Below are 20259 nucleotides of genomic sequence, written 5' to 3'. Positions count from 1 at the left end.
AACACCAAGAACCAAGAGAAGTGCCTTGGAAACCAACAGGGAAATAGAACTTATTACCTTTATAACATATTCCATTGTGAACAAGAGATTTATTTTTGCAGATTGACAGACTACTTCCCATAATTCTTTGAACATGCGTTTTGTATGCTGTCAACAGTTTGCAGAATGACATTCTTTACAGTAGTATAACTGCCAGTAGTACTTAATGCTCCRTACTTAAAAAACACACTGTACAACTGATGTATAATTCTGCCAAAAATTACATAAACACAAACACTTCACCAAGAAAATTGATGTTCTGTTGCTTAATTCTGAGGTTTTAAGGAATGTTTCTTTGTATATCTAGAACTACTAAAGATCTGCTCCACAGTAGTTGTGGTCACTTGATATCCTTCATGCTTATGCAATTTTTTAAAAGTTTGGTTAAAACAGACTTGCATTGGGGTCACATTGTACCCTAGGAGTACAAATTGCATGACAAACAAACAAAATTCCCAGTAAACATATTTTTGGGACAGTGGAGCATGGATTTTCTACACACACTGAAGCTGCCATTAATCTACTTTATATAACAAATGTATAAAACATTCCAGCTAACGTGCAATATGTAAATACTGTAAATAAACATAAGTAATAAAGTGTTTGGTATTAAGTTATCTTCATTGTGTTTTCTTTTCACTCCTTAGTTTCCAGACTTGGGGGAGGGGGAAAAAAAAAAAAAAAAAAAAGGAAGCTTATTTTCAGGTACTTAACATAATTTAGCCACACTTAACCTTTTTGTCAATGAATGTGCTTGCTTGGATTAAAGGAGAAAAAAAAAAAGTACATGCCCCTCGGTCTTGTAGCCTGGACACCCTCTGTGGATTTGAGAGTATGGGCAGATCGGTGCGGTCCAGGCTCAGAAAGTGCCCAGAGCCCTGGGCTGCCTCAGAAGGGGAAGATGCAGGCCCTGCAGATGCACCTGGATCTTTGCTTAAAAACTGCCATTTAGCCTCCATTCCATCTCCATTCCATCCACAAGATACAGAAACAAAATACCACCCTGAGAAATAGCCAGGGGTGAGACTCAAGAAAGTCACACCAAATAGCCTTTAGCATCCATTTGTCTTAAAAGGAAAAAAAAAAAGAAAGAAAAAAAGGACAAAAATGGCAGAAGTACAAGCCTAACGATCAATAATCACCAAGTGCTAAAAGTTTCATTTCTCACGGTCAACACCACATGTATACTGAAAAACATGCAGCTCAGAGAAGATGCTCCCACCCRACTGACTGAGCTGCTCATCCGCAGTAAACGCGTGGGTGGAACTCTGAGCTTCTCTCTAGCTCAGACTGAAATCAGATCAGAGCACATTGATTAACATGGGAGTTTAAATTCATGTATTTTTTTCTTTTTGTAACAGAACACCAGAAATCTGGTTAAGTCAAAATTTTCTAGAAAAAAAAATTGTAAAATGAAATAATACACTTAATGGTTTGATAAGTTAATGCAAGTTGCAAGGTTTTATATATTTATAATTTTATAAATAACCTTGCATGTTTCTTTTTTTTTTTTTTCCTTCCGTTTTACAATCTGGCAAAATCAGCAGGTTTTGCTAGAAGATACAACTATACCATATAAGGGTTCTTTAAAGTGTAAGTTCTTTTAGTATATCCTTGTTTGGGTTCTTCCGTTGTAGCATATATTTGGTTCCTCTTATAAATTGTCAGAAAAAATATTTAGGAGATCAGTCTCTTTTTTTTTCCACTCAGACTGGGTAAATGTCGTAATTCCTGCCACACAGGCAGTTCCATCTCCAGGTGAGGAGGAACTTCTTTACTGTGAGGGTGACAGAGCCCTGGAACAGGCTGCCCAGGGAGGTTGTGGAATCTCCTTCTCTGGAGGTCTTCCAAACCCGCCTGGATGCCACCCTGTGCCCCGTGCTCTGGGTGTCCCTGCTTGGGCAGGAAGGTTGGACTAGATGATCTCTAGAGGTCCCTTCCAACCTCAACCATTCTGTGATTGTTTGCTTTTTTAGTTTAGTCCTAGATATAAGTTCACTACCTTAACTGAAAAAAATAAAAGAATAAAAAATAAAAAAGACTAAAGGAGAGAAAATTCTGGGTTTTTTTTTGTTTTTTTTTTTTTAACCTGTAAAATCTTAATCATCTTCATTATTTATGAACTATGTTCACTGTTTCTCTTGTAATCTAAATAATGATACTGTGCAGCAGCCCTTCCTCTGAAGGCTTTCCTGGTTCTTATTCTTGTATTTTGCGATCTCTTTTTAAACACAGTGCTACTTCTCCTCCTGGTTTGAAGCTCCAACAAATGCATGAATCCTCTTTAAGGAAGAAAACAAAAGGATGCCCCAAACCAACCACCCAACCAAACAGAAAAAAAAAAAAAAAAAAAAGCCCACAAAATAACAACAAAAACTTTCTGGGTACCAGAGCCAGTGAATTATTTAGTCAATAAATCACTTGCTGAAAACATAACTTGGCTCAAGTCTGTTACTTGAGATCTGAACCAAATTAACACATACAGTTTTGACTTATTTCCATCTTGGGGTAAGATATCTAAGCCTAACGAAGGTTTAAAAAATGAAAACATAGAAAATTCCCTCTATCTCCTTTCTGTTACCGTAGCAGTGAAAACATAAATATTTACAGCGTTTAAGTCTTTGCTTTAAAATATACAAAATTATAGGTTCAATTCCTACTCAGCTATCAACGTGAAAAAACAAATCATCATGTTCTCAGCCTTCTGAATTATTTTACTTCCACTGGAATATTTAAAATCCTAGTACTCTAAGTATTTCTGCTTCTGAGGTAGTGCAAAAAACACATTTCTAAGATGGTCTGTGCCTAACTGCCCATTATTTTCATGATTGGTTAAATCACTCAAAACAAAAAAAATCCTCAAATTCAGTATTTCACCTGACCTGAAATATATATATTCCTTTGGTGAGAAAGGAATACTTTCATTTTGGTTTGGTTTAACTCCTAAATTAATCCCTGAAGTTAAACAGCTATTAACCTAAAAATTCTTAACTTTGTTTTACCAGTTTTGATTTTTCTGATGTGAAAGGATTCTTGGTTTTGTGCTTAGATATTCCAACTACCATTTGCTTTTTCTAAGCAGGTTCTTAAAATTTAAGTAATACTGTATCTTTAGAAAAATCCCAATTGAAAATTTAGGAATCAGAAAACAGAAATCTCATAAACACAAACATTTTTCTGTTTTTTTTTCCCCACTGCAGTAGACCTAGAGATTTAGCCSCCACTATGAAGGCTTCAGCACCTCTTCACAGGGACAGACACCAAGGTTTCTCCTTTCCCAGAAATGTGTGTCCCTTATCAAGGTAGTTGTCTTGCACAGGAGATGAACTGGGAACAATCCACAGGCTACTCTGTATACTTTGGAAAGTAGACAGACGTAGTAACGCAGTAAGGAAAGCAAGTTTTAAAGATAATATCATAATGCCAGTTCATACCAAAATTGCCATTGCTTAAAATGGGAAACTGCCACGGTAGCAGGTATGCTGCTACTCTCAAGAGACCTAGGGCAGAACTGAAGGATAGAGTTCAGACAAATGCTGGGTTTTCACAACGCAGTTATTGTGAGAGCAAAACGTCCGACTTAACTGGCCTTTATTCACATTATGTTATAGATGGTTAAAAATATGAGAAAGTATAAACTGAAGACAGTCCGTGTTCTCTCCTGAGCAATACATGACAATGCTGTCCACTGTACTGGGATTCTAGCAAATTTATTTTATTATATTGTGTGGATTTAAATTATTTTACTAACTCTGTAATACAAAATATACACTTTTATATTAATGCTTTTAAATTGACTCTTTTTGTCCTAAAAATAAATGCCACRTTACACATGTTTGTGTTGATGTGCTAGGAACTGTCCGCAAGACCAAAGCAAGACTAACTAGGTAAGTTCTATTGATATTCATCTTCATTTCTGAACTGAGATCCTCTTAACTGGTAGAAAAAACGGTTTCTTCTTTGCTAACYGAGCACTTAAACTTATGTAATCTGTTTTAATGAGACTCTGACAATACACATGGGCTTTGCTTGCTCAAGCTCTGAAATAATGTTAAGGGCAACACCTGTCTGGGAGCAGACGTGGCCCTTTTATTCACCCAGCACAACATGAAACAGCTTCAGTCTAAAAGCTGCCTGGTGATGGTAGGAGGCTATGACTAAGGTAATATACAGGTATTACTATTAACCTTTCCATTGCAAGTTCACTTAAATTAACCCATTAATGGTCCAATAAGAATAATTTAGGTTAGTTTTTACTGCACATAAAGAATCAAGATCTAGTGCTTATGGGAAAGAATCAAGATCTAGTGCTTATGGGAAAGAATCAAGATCTAGTGCTTATGGGAAAGCATTAGAATAGTTCACAGATAGATTTATTCTGAATGAAATACTTTATTATTACATGGATGCATGAGAAAATGGTTGACCATCTAATTCAAGTTTAAAACTTTTCTATGTTTTTCTACTTAGATGACAGAAGAACTACAATACAAAGTTAAACTGAAAAAGTACCAATTTGACCCTACTGCGGAGGCATAATATTACATTTCAAATACACCAATCAAGTAAAGCTTACATATTCCAGGAGGAGCTAATTATTTTCTTTCAGAAATAAAATGTTGCGTTAATGAGGCTTCTCCAAGAACGCTTTACAGCATCTAACACACTGCTCGTAAACAGTTTCAAAGTCCTTCTCACACCCCTAGAAAAGAGCAGAGGAAGAAAATGTTAAGAATGGTAATAGGCGCAGACCAAAACTTTGTACAAACTAGATTCTTGTTGCCAATAGCTGCAAATAATTGACATTACAAAAGAATATAAAATTAGTACAAATCCTTGGGTGGTTTTTTTGCATATTTCCTCCTGGTTTGAAAAAAAAAAATATGTGGTACAGGAGTTTCCAAAGCCAAATACTGTGGTTCTGTGCCGATCAACCCCTGAATAACTTTTCTCCATAGATGTTTCGACTCTTTGAGACCTTTTCTCTTTTCTCAAACCTTTTCTCTTTTCTTTACACAGAATCCTGTCGCATTGACTTTTACATCTTAACAAGAAATACYCTTTTTGGTTTTGAACCTCAGTTTTGAGCCATTTGTTACTATCTGTTTCTTGCATATCGAGCAGYGACTCCCCTTCGCCTTTTCCCAGGATATTCAACATTTAACAGATCTCTGTTGCATCTTCTGTCACTTCTCCCTCCCAAGMTAAAGAATCCTAGTCTAGGCTGCTTTCTGATGACATTATTTCACTTTGTTGCCTACCTCAGTGTCCTCCTTTCTTTCTTGATYACCTCCTCTTGAAAAATGATGCTGACTGACCACAACTTTACACTCAAAACGTAGGTGCATTTTAAATTTAAATAATTTATATAAGCATAAAGGCTTTTTTTTCCATTTCCTATTCTAATAATTTATATTATTTTGCTCTCATTCTTAGTAATTCCTAAGTGAAAATATGTCTACAGTTGACTTAGTATATCATCACTTTACATATTCCACGAGAACTTTGGGATCTGGGAAAATTGCATATAAAAAGTGTGTGTGTGTGTGYGTGTGTGTRTATATATATATATGTACACATACACACAATCAGGTATATACACATGCTACTTTAAATCAAACCATAAAAATAATTTCTTATACATACATAATATGGATCTTCAATAATAAGCTGTTTCTGTGGATCRTAACTGCCAAGAAGCTCAATTGTAGCCTTGCAGTCTTTAACTTGGTTGCTTTTCCTTTTCAGATCTCTGTAAAAGGAAAATGTAGTTTTCCAGTCAACGTCCCTGAACTTGCTGAATCAGCATTAGATGGTCATATCCCTTTTTTCCCCTAAATTATGTCCCACTGATATAACATACTATTTTTAAGACAGTATTTTCCCGATCTTACAAATGAGCGTCTGATATCTGAATGCAGTTTAAGATGGTTCTCATCAAATGAGAAGCTCAGTGCTGTGACTTTCACAATCCTGTACAGCTGGAACATGTTAAATGCTTTTAATATTAACAACCTCCATTCCTAATCATCACCTTTGCTCTCCGAGTATTGAAGGAATTAAAATTTATTGCTAATGATACATTGCAAAATGTTTCCTGCGGAGTATTCTTTCAAACAGCTGCTATTAAGCTTGTACAACTTTATTCTTTTGTCTAAACCACACCACAAAATGACAGCAGTGAGGATTAACTCTGTGGCCTAACAAATTATGCACTGAGCAGTGCCTTTGAAAAACACACACTAGATTTCCAAGTCTTACACTGATTTATGGATGAGGTTTTWAAAAAAAGAAAAATCCATAAAAACTTACAGTAATGAAATACTAAGCAGTAGGAAATTGATGCTAGTCATATAGTTTAGAAATATAAAACTGCAAGAGTACAATATGTTTTTTCTTAAAAATTAGGATACCTCTATAAACTAAGCAATTATTCCTTCAAGTTACAGATTTTAAGGAAGTTTTCTATCCTTTTTAAAAAAAAAAGGTGCAGTCCTGTAAATATTTGTCATATTTTCAGAGGACAAGAAGGATGTTTGTTTGTAGAACATCATCCCATGCTATATAATTGCAGTCATATAACTACAATGAAGCCCAAACATTTGCTTCAAAGCTTTTGCCATAGCACCTAATAAACAGGGGGATGTCAAATGCMTCCAATACTAAGGAAAAGGGATAACCAAAATTAAGACTGCTGCTTTTTCTGACATGACAGGCATTCCATCACCATGTAAAATGAACCTGCGTTCCTGGAGCTAGACAGGAATTCCCAGGGAAACTGCTTCATCTGAGTCTAAGTTTTAGGTGAAATGAAAGCGTTAATCCGTCCTAAATTTCYGTAGTATCTTTTGGATCTCGTCTTAGGACTTAAAATAAAAATATGCATTCATGCCTAACTATAGACATCAAGAGGAATGCCAGTAATAACAGCATATACTAGAATTCCTTTTCTTTATTCCTTAAACGGCATGTATCACATCAGAACTTCTCACTTCCAGCTTATTAAGCATACTACAAGAATACTTCTATTACGATATCATACACACAAGCACATGCACACAACAAACAAATAAAAAGCCCCCAAATATCACATCTATCTTGCAAAGTAATTCCTGAGTTAGCACTACAAGTAGTCAATAATTTTGTTCTTCCACTGCTATATACATTACCTTAGATTGCTTTCATCCATACAAAGTATATAATCAAAGGTCTGGAAATCTTCTTTAGTAATCTAGAATTATAAATATGTGTTTGAGACTACACACTGGTTTGCATACAACAGAGGAAAAAAGTTTAGGATTTTCAAATTACAAATTATGATTTACTTAGATTATAAAAATTAAACTATTTTCAGTATTCCTTACAGTGAGACAGTGTTTAAATATATCCTGCCATAGTTATTTATCCAGTTTTGTAAGTTTGCCCCCCCAAAAATAATGATCATTTAATATTTTTAACATACCATTAACRCAGAAACACCACCAGAAATGTGACCACCTCCCATACTTTCCAGTAGCTAAAGTTGAAACAAGTTTCCAATTATATAAACTATGCATTAAAAGTGCAGGCAATTCACTATCTTAATATTTCATTCTCAAAAAAAAGTTAAAAAAGGGACAAAACATGTAAAACAATTCAGAAACCTCTGTATTATATAAAAATGATAACAGGTGAAATTCAAGCTAAAGTATGGTGGCATGAACTATCTTTTAAAAAACAAATATAGTGACACTATGTGAGCTCACCAAATTTACAACACAATGTGGAAAATATCTGGGATCTATTTTATAACTTTGTACCATCAGATTGCCAGTTATTTTTCTTTCTGCAGGTTAGTGACTCCTAAACACATGTACTAGTAACATTCAAACAACCAAGTCCAGAGTAAGATGGGTAAGCCTCAAAACCCAGGAACTTGCAAGGTTTCTACAGTACGTATTTCTATRGCAGTTGCTAGAGAAGCAAATAATCAAGTGAAAAGACAGAAAAATGTAACACATTGTCCGAGAAGCCATCAGAGCTTTCACTTCCAAGATTTAGATATACAAACTTTTTTTAGGCAGTAGAAGTAAAAGCTTCACAGTTTTCATGAAGCATAGTTTGCTGTTAACAAGCAAACATTAAATCTCCAATATTGGAGAACATGAAAAGATTAAAACTATACATGATACATTTCACACRTGGAAAACTTGAGGGAAAGGAGCTTTGACAAGAAACAGTTAAATAGTGAAAACTAATGCAGACTTGTTTGTTTTCACTGTAAAAATATTAGCCGTATTCATGCTGTGCTTTTGACCTATGAAAATATTTTTACAGTAGAAATAGCTCTGTTTTCCTAGCAACCCTTACAGAACCTCAACAGGCTTCTTCTGGTAGCTCTGCGCAGCAAAATACCGGCCCCTGTGAAAATACACAGGCTCAGACCTCTCGGTAGGGCCGATGGGCTGGGGGAAGCAGTGAAGAGACCAACGGGCCTGCCAAACCTCCTGGATTGAAACTTATGAGGCAGAGCTATCGCTGTGGTGATGCAGATGCTGTCCTACACACAGGATGACTGGTTAGCTTGGGCTCTTGCAGCCAATGCCCTCAAGATTCCCCAAAATCTAGGCAAATTAGTCATATTTGGGAACCTAAAATGTGTATTTTGGGAAGAGTATTAGAGAGCTTAAGTGATCAATTTGGGATGGAACTACGCAGATAAGAATAATTTTTACATTAAAAAATGCACATAACCATTATCAAAGGCAGTTTGTGGAAAATCACGTCATTGTTCTAATTTATCTATGTTAAGCGTTTGCCCTCCATCTCCAGAAGGGAAATGAAATCTCTTTCTCTCGCTCAAACCACAGAGTTGCTGTAGTCCTTACATTTATCCAGTTGTGACACAACGTTTAATATAACGTTCTTCTAATCTCAATTTCACATTAAAGGCAAATGTAAGACATGAGTCATACTGAAATCAATTTTGACCTGAGTATGAATAAAGATGAAACTGATTAATATAAYCATTTTGTACACAAAGACTAAGAACTGAGAATTTCAATAGGTACATAAACATACATCAAGAAGCCTACTACCAACTAAAATGTTAAAATCTTAACATGTATGCTGATACTTCAGTAGTTCCGCTCACAATTATATACCACTGCAGGATATAACCAACTTAATACTTTCTCTTACATAAATCACTCTTGTAGCATTTGTGTCACTTTTGGATTAAAAAAATGCAAGCCACAACCATCATAAAYATGTGCTAAATTATTTGAAAGTGCCTTTCACAGGATACACACTTTTCCAGGGGAACAAAAATTTTAACTGTCTGAAGTAGTCATCTCATGATAGTAGTTAGAAGACAATGGAAGAAAAATCTCTCCTCTAATTCTGCAGCTCATGGTTGATCTTTCTCAATCTTTCTCAATCTGTTCTGAAACAACGGAAAAACTGGAACTATCCTGGATGCTCTGGAATAACCACCACAGCGCTGTTCCTCATGTGACCACTCTCAACAACCAACTTGTACACTGCTTAGAAGTCCTATGAGGCCTTATCAGAATCATTGATAGAACTTGGAAACAGTAAAGGTGGAGTTACAAACCTAACAGTTACCACAGGTCACSGATTCCCTTCTTAGCAGAAAGAACGTGGGGGTTTTAGACCTATTTTCATCCTGTTAGTTTTTCATATTATTGTCTCATCCCTTTTTATTTCTTCTCTGTACATATAGCATATTATCATCATCAGACATACTTATAGCCTTCCTTTATTTATTTTTTTTTTTTTTTTTTCCAAGCTCTCCTCCTTTAAATTTTTTTTTTTTTCCAAAATGCATGGGCAAATTTCTTCAGGAATGCATTCTTACCTCCTCTGTGCCAAAAGAGCATATGCAGAGCTGCTTCAAGGCAGAGGATCAACTGTTTGGATAACTTGCCTAACTGTTCATAAACTGCTCCAATAATACCCAGGGACAGTTCTCACTTGCAAGGCTTAAGAAGACAAACGTATTACACTGCTGTGACTGAAACACTGCCTGGTTTAAGTACCATTAAGTTGGTATCATGACAAAATATGCCGCTTTTAAGCAGTAATAAGCAGTAAATCTAGAATCAGTAATGAAAAAGATGACAACATCAACTGACATTTTCTAGTAATTATTCTAATAGGAAGTAAAAGAGCCAAAATCTGGAATAGCAGTGTGTTCAATTCTGTTTGCATATGGAAGACTTGCATCAGAAAAAGCTAGTACAGGCCAATCAACTAATTGAGGGAATTTATTTCAAAAAGTTAAAGAACTAAACATGTAGTCTTTGGAAGTGAAAAATAAAGTATGACCTCAGTAAGGTCTAGCAAAATTCTGAAGGGAACAGAAATGAAAGACATTAACATGACTACCTGATCGTTTTGTCAATACAAGAACTAGTGGCATAAACTCAAGGTAGGAAAAGGTCAAGTCCTACAGGAGCACTTCATATCCAGAGAATAGTTAATTGAAATAAGTTATGTGCATTTATTTGAGAACTTTAAATAGATGCAGACATGTTTGTTTCAGATCTCTCTGGAATGCAAAATGGAAGTATCTTTCATTCGTGAAAAATGAAATGATTTTTGTCATAGAGGATGCTTCAAGATTATGTTTTCTTCTTAAATTACCACCAATCCTACCACTAGTCTTGTGTTTAAGCTCCTTAGTTCTAATCTGGCACCCCAAAAACTTTTAARATATTTTCATCCAAAAGCAGAAATTCTAGTGATGAATAAACAAGTATTCTATTTTTTTCTTGGACYTGTCAAATAAAAAATTCAAGCCTTTAAAATTCCAGTCAGTCTGGAAAAAAGTGCAATAGATTATGAGAAAATCATGCATTTTAAGTAATACTCAAAAAATATGTCAGAAAAATGTGCACAATACTAAGGCATTGAAGTCRAATTGTTTCTACAATGAGTAAGTTGCTCAAATGCTTCATAATTTTACTCCCAATTAAGTTTAATAATAACTTTAACTGGAAGTGTTTAAGAGGGACGTGGAGCTTCTAGARAGAGTCCAGCRCGGACTGACAAAGATRATTAAGGGASTCACACACCYTCATACCATAGTATGAGGGAGAGACCAAGCGAGCTGGGCCGGTTTAGCACGGAGAAGATGGAGAGGGGACCTGACCAACACGTACAAATATCTGAGGGGACAACGTAAAGAGGATGGGGCCAAATTCTTCTCAGTGGTGGCCACTAATGGGCACAAACTGGAACACGGAAAGTTTTATTTCCACATGAGGCAGAACTTCTGTGAAGTCCTTCGAAAGACCACACATGTTTATTATGTAACACTTAACTGTGAGCAAATGAACTTTGTCACATGACTTCTGTGTAATGGTTAGAGATGAAAAAAGGAATGAGAATGAACATGAAAGAAAATATACTCTCTTCTACCTGCCGTGCTTTATGGGCTGTCTCAATGCCATGATTTCTTAGACAGCTTAAAGCCCTTGCATCTGGGCAGCGCCCCACGTTCCAGTCTGAAACAGCAGCACTGTCTGTCATCCACTGTAACACAAAACAAATACATATACATATTTAAAGAAAATAAAAGTACAGTACCTGCCTGGCAATATGATTCATGGTAATGCCATGCTTCTTCATGCAAGTCTGTCCTCGATAGTCAGGAGGGTTTCCTATTTCATAGGTAGATGTTGCTGCACTGTCTATCCTCCACTACAGAAAAACAAATTTATATTTTATTTTTGCTTTCTCGTGGTTCATATTTGTACTAACTGGCTAACAAACAGTTATTTCTTAGGTGGGTACAGATATAAGTGGCTTACCTTATTTTCCACTTTTTCATCAGTTACAAGTTTTCTAAAAACAGCTTCAGCTATTGGAGAGCGACAAATGTTTCCTAGAAAAATAGGAAATCAAAACTTAGAATGACTAAAACCAAAAAAATAAAGAGCTGTATGGATTCATCAGCATAAATCTGATGAAAGATTTTTTTACTTAGCCATGTGTTTTGCTGTTATTCTGTCCCAAGAAATTCTGCAACAGTGGAAGCATAATATGCATCAGTCTTTTGAAATGCAAAGATACACCTTGTTAAAGCAGGTAGGAGGGAGCTTGCCCTATTCCTCTTCTACAGAGTCTGTGACTGGAAAAGACGACACGGAATTTCTAAGTGACAGCAGATCATCTGCGAATTCTGCTACATAATGGTCATTTTTCAGCTAAGGTKTTACTGGATCATGTATAAATATTCATCTGAAGTATTTACATTGTTATCCACCTATGAAACAAAAATTTTGGATAATTCCAAACCGCAATCTCCACCAGTGTGGAACTGGCTTAGTGGAACGGCCTAACAACCAGTAGYAGGAAAGAGAGCTGCTAACTAGTGAAGGGAAGTCACTAGGTCAAACTGAACCTTCAAGAGCAGCTTCCAGCTACTCATCCCAAAACTCTGAAGATAAATGAATAAATTACACAAGATCAATGACGCTTCAGGATTTTTTTTTCTAATTTTTTTCTTCCAAAGTATGGAGAACTAGGAATGCAAGTTGGCTCTGATCGCAAGACTTAAATACTGCAAAACACATACACAAGGCACAGAAAGCAATAACAAAAACAAACAATCCCACCAGCTATGATATTTGGTTTCCACCTTTACCATTTCATCCTCAGAAAATTCTGGGAAACTAAGTGCAGATTTATAATACTTGGCATTTTACTCAGATGTACAATTAACCATACAAACAAACCTTCATCTTCCATCTAAGAGAATGTATGATTTTATTCATTTGTCTTCTCAGCAAAACAAAAAACAAAGAAATTGTCATGACTTGGATGTTTAATAATTTGTCTTCAATCGTGTCAACTATAATAAAGGCAAAATGGAAAGTGAACTATTCAACCAAGCCAAATTTGTTGGCAAAGTTTTTGTAAAAGTCAGATTGCTAAATGAGCAAAAGCAAAACTTTGGAAAAGAATTTTGCTGATGAATTAAGTCATTTTTGATAGCAGCAGTAGATTTTTTTTTTTTTTCCAGGTACAAATTTACTTTTTCCTCTATTTGAATTAGTTTATTATAAGTTGAGGARCTAAATTGGATCTGAAAGAAAAATAGAATGAGAAATAGAAAAAGTTGCTTTAAATCTAAAARTGCTTTAAATCTAAAAATGACAGTGACAAAAGAGAGATTTTTTATAAATATATAAAAAAATAAATTTCACTTTCTTTGCTAAATAAGCTAATAAGCAGTACCATTTTCATAGGTAACTAAGAGAGCATAGAACATTAGACAGAAACGAAACATCATAGTCAGTGAATCTGATCCTTCAATACTGTAGAAAAATATACCACCAAGTTCCCTTTTAAATCCATTATCTACATTGCAAGCAGAGAAACTCATATCCTCTGATAGCCAAAAACCTTCCAATTCCCAGTGATTATTTATGCTCTGAACTTGATGCTCATTTGATCTTGGTTAACATCACTCTGTATCTTAAAAACCTTTCTTCCTTTCAGCAGAGGCAGAACCAACATACTTCTTGTCAAGTGCAGTTGTGCTAAGCTAAACAAACCAAGCTCTCAGCCTCCCCCTCAGGAAATTATTTGTCCCCTTATCTAATCATTCTAGTTAACTTAACCCTGCATTTGTTCTAAATTGAATTCATTTTTCTTGAATGCTGACAACAAAACCTACACAAAGTATTCCAGGAAAAGTTTTACCAACTCCTTTTATATTAAAAAAAAAGCAATCTCCAAAATAGTTGCTTAGCTCTTTTGAAAATAACTTGGGATAACACCTTCAAGGACCACATTTTGATCTTCATGAATATCAGATCTGGGATCATAATCTCCTACTTCTAATTAACCCATTCCTTGTTGTTTCAGGTAATTTCAAGTTTTTATTTTGAACTATTAAATTCCATTTCTATTACACCAAATTTCAAGGCCATCCAGTTCTTCCTGTATAGTCTTTTTCCTCTGAATGAGTAATACCACTCAACTCATTTTTGCAGGCCCTGGTCCTTCCTGATGGGGGACTTTAACCACCCTGGTATCTGCTGGAGAGCCAACAGAGCAGGGCACAAACAGACCAGGAGGTTACTGGGGTGCATCGATGACAAATTTCTGACAGGTGACAGAGAAGCACATAAGGAGACGTGTTAAGCTGGACCATATACTTACAARCAAGGAAGGACTACAGAAAAGAATGCCTTGCCTTGGCTTTCCTATACATGTTTATGTGTGTGTATGTGTGTGTGTGTATATATATATATTTATATAAAGTCTTGGATGCATGATCATGAGATGATGGAGTTAAGATTCCTGCAAAGAAGGAGCAGGAGAAAAGGCAGGATTGCATCCCTGGCGTCCAGGRGAGCCAACCTGGGCCTGTTCAGGGACCTGCTTAGTTGAATTCTTGGGAAAATGGGAGGGAAGAGGAGTCCAAAGGAGATGGCTGACATTCAAGGATCACTTCCTACAAGCTTTAAATACCAAACAGAAGTGGCAGGAGGYTACCAGGGATGAGCAAGATGCTCCTGACAAAACCAAAACCTAGAAAGGAAGCATGGAGGTGTAAACAGGAACAAGTAACCTGGGAGGAATACAAAGAGGTCTGAGCATGCAGGGATGGGGATGGGTGGCCAAAGCACATTATTGAGTTGAATCTGGTGAGGAAAAGAAAGAGGAACAACAAAAGGCATTAACTAGTATGAAAGAAACAAAATCAAGACCAAGGAAATGTGGGCCTGCTACTGGATAAGGCAGGGGGGCCAGCGAAAACAGACACAGAAAAGATTGAGGTACTAAATGCCAACTTCACCTCAGTCTTCACTGCAGACTCTTACCCTCCAGAATCCCAGGCCCCTGAGACCAAGGGAAAGACTGGAAAAGAAAGCCTTGCTCACAGTGAAAAAGCATCAAGTTAAGGAAMACTTAAACCAAGCGGACATAAGTCCATGGGAGCAGATGAAATGCTGCAGGTCCTGGCTGATGTCGTGAGGTCACTGTGATCAGGTTCCTGAAGACTGCAAATGTTATCCCTATTTTWAAGGCCAAATTGAAATACCCAAAGAACTACAAGCTGGTCAGTCTCACCTTGAGCTCTGGAAAGGTGACAGAGCAAACAATTCTGGCAATACAGAAGGCAATACCCTTCTATTATTTCCAGGCACAAAAATGACTGAAAAGTTATCTTAGTAGTTATCAGGGATTTACAAAGGGAAATTGTGCTTAATCAACCCAACACAGTTCTACAGTGAGATGATGGTTTGGTGGATGATAGGAGAGCAGCTAATGCTGTTTACCTTGGCTTCAGTAAGGCTTTCTGCTATCTCCCATAACATCCTCACGGGCAAGCTGAACTACACAGGCAAGATGAACTACAGGGTAGATCAAAAGTTGGTGAGAAGGACTGAGAAGTGGCTCAACTTTTAGACTCAAAGGGTCATGAAGAGCAGCACAAGAACAAGTCGTTAGTGTGTTCCTCAGGGGCGAATATTGTTTCACATCACCATTAATCACCTGGATGATGGGACCAAAAGGACCCTCAGCAAGTTTGTAGATGATACAACACTCAAAGGAGTTGTTTGCACACGAGGGCTGCGTTGATATTCAGAGGCACATCAACAGGCTGGAGAAATGGGCAGACAGAAAYCTCAGGAAGTTCAACACAGGGAAATGCAAACTACTTCACCTAAAGAATAAAACCCCACGCACCAAAACATACTGTGGGCCAAAGAGCTGAAAAGCATCTTTGCATCTGAGGCACAACAAGCTGAGCATTGATGAACAAGCCAGCAATGCTCCTTGTAGAAAAGGCGGCCAACAGCACCCTGAGCAAAGCAGAGTGTTGCCAGAAGTTCAAGGCAGGAGACTGTTCCCCTCTACTCAGCACTGTTGAGGCCAYAGCTGGAGTGACAYGTACTGCTGAGGCCAGACCTGGACAAGAAAGGCATGGGCCTGCCAGAGTGAGTCCAGCCAAGGGCTATGAACATGAAGGAGGACTGGAGCACCTGTCATGTGAGGAAGGGCCAAGAGRGTCGGGTCTGTTTAGCCTGGAGAAGGGAAGGCTCAGGGAGATGTTATCAATATGTTTACAATACCAAAAGAGAAGGGTATGAAAAGATGGAAAAAAAGACTCTTTTCAGTGGTGCCTAGTGATAGGGGCTAGAGACTCTGGGCACACACCAACACACAGTTGATTCCACTTGAACCTAAGAATTTTTTTTTTTTTTTTTTGCAGTGAGAATGACTGAGCATTGGAACAGGTTGCTCAGGGAGGTTATGTATTTTCCATCCTTGAAAACATTCAAAATTTGACTGGACACGGTCCTGTGCAACCTGCTCCAGCTTGAACCTGCTTGAACAGAGGCTCRGAGGGGGAAGTTTTACTGCAGGGAGATCTTCCAGCTTGAACTGTTCTATTCATGCACAGTTACACAATCACAGTAAATTGCATTACTAAATCTAAACATTCTGTAACAAATAAATAATGATGTATACTTAATACTACGGCTCCTACTAATTCATTAACTACTTTCAGAATTTCTAAGCGACTTTGGAGTAAAACCCTTTTTTTTTTTTTCCTATTTGTTTAGCCTTCCTCATTGCCTGAACTGAGTTACCTAATGACATGACCCAAACTATTTTCACTCTTCTATGGTGTCCGTGCTACTTAAAATGAATGTTGACACTATCATCTATAATGTGTAAGATACTCGTATGAAAGTTCTGAATCTCTACTATCCTTATTTTTAAAAAATTCAAGTTAAAATGCAGACACATATTCGAGCTCAGAAAGCTAGTAATTGAAGTATATTCATCTCCAAATGATGTCTCAAGGTACAAGACCTCRCTCATAGAATCAGTACTAGACCCATTTGTTGATGACTTTTACAGTCGTTTTGTCACTCATTTTCTAGGGACAAGAATACTACAATTATCCAAGCAGCCCATATGTTTTCTGAGTTCTTATTCCACTCTGTATATTCATCCCCCATCAATCCCCTTAAGGACATAAAAGAGAATCTATAACCATTTCAGGCTCAGATTCATAGCCCTTATGGTAGACAGGATAACCACCACATTTTGCTTAAATTTTCAACTTTTGAAGTCAAAAATATGCTTCTTAGTGATGGCATCAGATAAGAGATTGAGATCAGGTAAGTGCAGTCCTTTCCACTCACTGGCAAAGGCATACATTCCTGCTACCATTTTCAATTTGGAAGAGCCAGGTTTACAGCAACTTTGCATGATTTCCACATGTTTCCCACCCTACCAACATACAGAGAAGTTAAATACTAGCTTAAGAATGTTGAAGGGAGGTGGAAAAAAAAAAAAAGTGCAAATCAACCTGAGCTCAAGACCTCAAAATGGAGGTATCTTCTATATAWCAAAATAGAAGAGTCCTAGGTGCCCAAGTCCCTAGTCAGAGGGGGTTTTGCCAATATAATCAATCTCAGTACCCATATCGCTCAGTAGGATTCATGGTACTCAAACCACCATGTAATCATGTGGATGTTAAAAAGTTAAAATTCTTTTTCTGCAACAAGAATGATTTTCAATTATTAACTAATCATTATGCTTTTCTCAAAAAGCCAGTAGCCTCCCAAGCTCCTCAGCAATAGCACTTTTCAACAAATAAGCACCTACCCATAATGATCAAGCTCTCCACCTTTCTAAACATGCATCAAAATCTTATTTTCCAGTATCAAGATCACTTTTATGACCATGACAGTTAGCATGGCCATGCTAACTTTTGTATCACTCAGTGATGGACTGAATAAGGCACCAGSTATCCTTCTAATGCTGCACAGAAGCAACACATTTTCCTTTCTTATATTTGCTTCCTTTTCCAAAAATTATATTATTTCTTTTTGTCAGCATGCTGAGAAACCCCACTAAGGCAGTTATTTATGATGACCTCTTCAATGCTTTATTCAAGCTCTTGCTTCTCATTCTGCAGCTATAAACTAACTGATTTTTGGTTCATGTCCAGTTACAAATCTTCCTTTGGCTTAAAAAAAAAAATCTTTCTAGGTGCTTTTTCATATACTGTAATCACATATGCTGTCAGACGCTCCKTTTAATTTTCATTAATAGGGGAAAACTGTCATTAGTGTAATTATGCATATTAACTAGGTTCTATTWTGCAGTGCAATGAATATCTGCTTATCTCATCACAAATAAATACAGTAAATGGATATTTCAATACAGTAAGTTGGTAAGTGGATATCTCTGTAATAGGTTTTCTTTCAAAATAATGTGGAAAGAAAATGCTTTTTTTCAAGAAGAAATGCCTCATGCTTTTGGGTATCAGCTCTCAGAAYTAATGGGTCCTGTTAATCAGCAAATAAGGTATCTGCAATTCTAGAATTCTGTTTAGTAGAGTTTGCAGCAATATCTTGAGGGTATTACTTCTAAGCAGAAGGAGGGAAAATATCTAATTTCAACATTACTTTTCAAAACTAATAAAAAACAGGCAAATTTCTTACAAGAAATTGCAAAAGGTTCCCAAAAAAATAAAGTGTATATCTGACAAAAAAAAAAAAAARAAAGTGTTATCATTTAAATCAGCTTTACACATGCCTATCAAAGTCTACTATTAGGTTACTTTTCTACAAACCAATAAGGTAGAAAAAGGAATTTCAAGCATTTATTAATATCAGAACTTTCTGACTTGCTCGTATTTTCCTCAAAACTCAAAATAATTTGTTTTTATACCAACACTTTTATTAACTTTCACTGAAAATACTTGCTCAGGAACCACACTGGAGTAGGAATGTGCAAATCACCATCACGGCCTTACAAACCCATAGATATTTATGAATCATTTGGTGAAATCTGCTGTTGTTAGAACCTGCTGTTCAGAGAGAAGGCTGAACTATATGTCCTTATACTAAAAGGTCTGCCAGAGGCCAGTGGCTCCAAACAGCAAATGATAATTTCGTATGTAAAGGATGCCTTCCCTAATTTATTATTAAGGGTTGATTTTATTGCAATAGGGCAACAAGATACATTTCATCAAACTAAACTCTGTTTTGCTTTYCAACTAATCTCCTTTCCTATTAGGACAGGAAAGCAGATAGCACACAAATATCCATTCCTTGTTTTGTAACCAAACTCTTAATTAAAAACACAAAAACAACAAAACAAAAACAAAACAAAACAACAGTGAAGACTCCAGGGATTAAACCCCAGAAGGCAGGTAGGATTACAGGGGSCAGATAACAGTGAAAACTCGACTATATCAGAGCAGAGACCTATSGAGAGTGGTGTCCTCAAGGGAGGCTCGAAGCAGGTGCTTAGAGAAAACTTACATAAAGCAGGTTAAGGCCACGTGCTCTTTTGCTAACATAAGCCTCCCAGCAGTCAGGTTAGGAATTTGTTGCTCGTGAAAACGCCCCGGATGATCTTGCTTATCAGCAGCCAGTTACCTTGAACTCCGGGACCACATCCAAACCCTTTCTGAACACATCTGCACTTCTGCTTTCCGCAACATGCTACAACACGTGATTCTCAGACAGACAAGGGATTCTCAAACAGACAAAAGCACTTTTTTTTTTTTTTTTAAAGAATAATCTGTGGCCTAGCTCTTCACCTGCACAAACCTCCAACTTGCAGGGAAAAGGAGCCAGGTTTTCCTCACGCCCTTCAGGGCCGCCGTAACTCCACCGACCAAAACAATCCCCACCGCGCACCAAGCTCCTTTTCCTACTGAATGACGGGTTAGGTAACAGTTATCCTCTTCCCACAGAGGAGCCGCTCCGCTCGTTTCTCCCCGTTTTTGAGGCCAGCCGATCCCGCAGCAGAAGCGCCGCGGCCGCCGCGCCTCCCGCCTCCGGCCCCTCCGCGGGCCGTTCCCGCCGGGCCGCGCCGCTCGCGCTGCCGCGGGGCGCGGGCGCCCGCTCACCCAGGCACACGAACAGCACCGACTTCGCCTCGCCCGCCGCCATCTTCGCGCGCCCGCCGCACCGGCAGGGGTCCTCGCCGCCGCCGGCCTGTCGCGCCGCCCGCGCCTCGCTTTACGGCAGCGGCCGTTAGGGGCGCCTACGTTTTTCGCCTGATCTGAGCAGGGAGATAAAACATATAAATATAAAAGTACCAGCGCGAATATGGGAGGGGGAGATAGAGGGGGGTAGGACGGGGGAGGGGCGCGGCACGAGGCGGCGGCGGGGCCGCGCCCGCGGAGGCCCCTCCCGCCTCACCTGCGCCAGGTGCGCGGCC

The 20259-nt window shown here is 37.7% G+C and overlaps 1 protein-coding gene across 2 annotated transcripts; it reads right to left on the bottom strand.

The window, feature by feature from the left end:
- Positions 1 to 4060: 4060 nt before the first annotated feature.
- ACP1 (acid phosphatase 1) lies at positions 4061 to 19992 on the bottom strand. Of its 2 annotated transcripts, none has more exons than XM_026044687.1 (6): positions 19946 to 19992; positions 11856 to 11929; positions 11632 to 11745; positions 7209 to 7270; positions 5686 to 5791; positions 4061 to 4741 (listed from the first exon to the last, which is right to left on the bottom strand). In XM_026044687.1, exons 1-6 carry the CDS (start codon positions 19986 to 19988, stop codon positions 4664 to 4666), a joined length of 477 nt encoding a protein of 158 aa, XP_025900472.1. In that variant the 5' UTR covers positions 19989 to 19992; the 3' UTR covers positions 4061 to 4663. The 2 variants fall into 2 exon arrangements, with proteins under 2 accessions (XP_025900472.1, XP_025900473.1); XM_026044688.1 differs by lacking the exon at positions 11632 to 11745 and adding an exon at positions 11464 to 11577 and having other exon boundaries at positions 19946 to 19991.
- Between the last annotated feature and the right edge of the window lie 267 nt (positions 19993 to 20259).

This window comes from Nothoprocta perdicaria, unplaced genomic scaffold (assembly GCF_003342845.1).
Source record: "Nothoprocta perdicaria isolate Ctin4 unplaced genomic scaffold, notPer1 scaffold_378, whole genome shotgun sequence".
NCBI classification, from domain to species: Eukaryota; Metazoa; Chordata; class Aves; order Tinamiformes; family Tinamidae; genus Nothoprocta; species Nothoprocta perdicaria.
The sequence above is the reverse complement of the archived record's forward strand: the minus strand, read 5'-3'. Positions and strand labels throughout refer to the sequence as shown.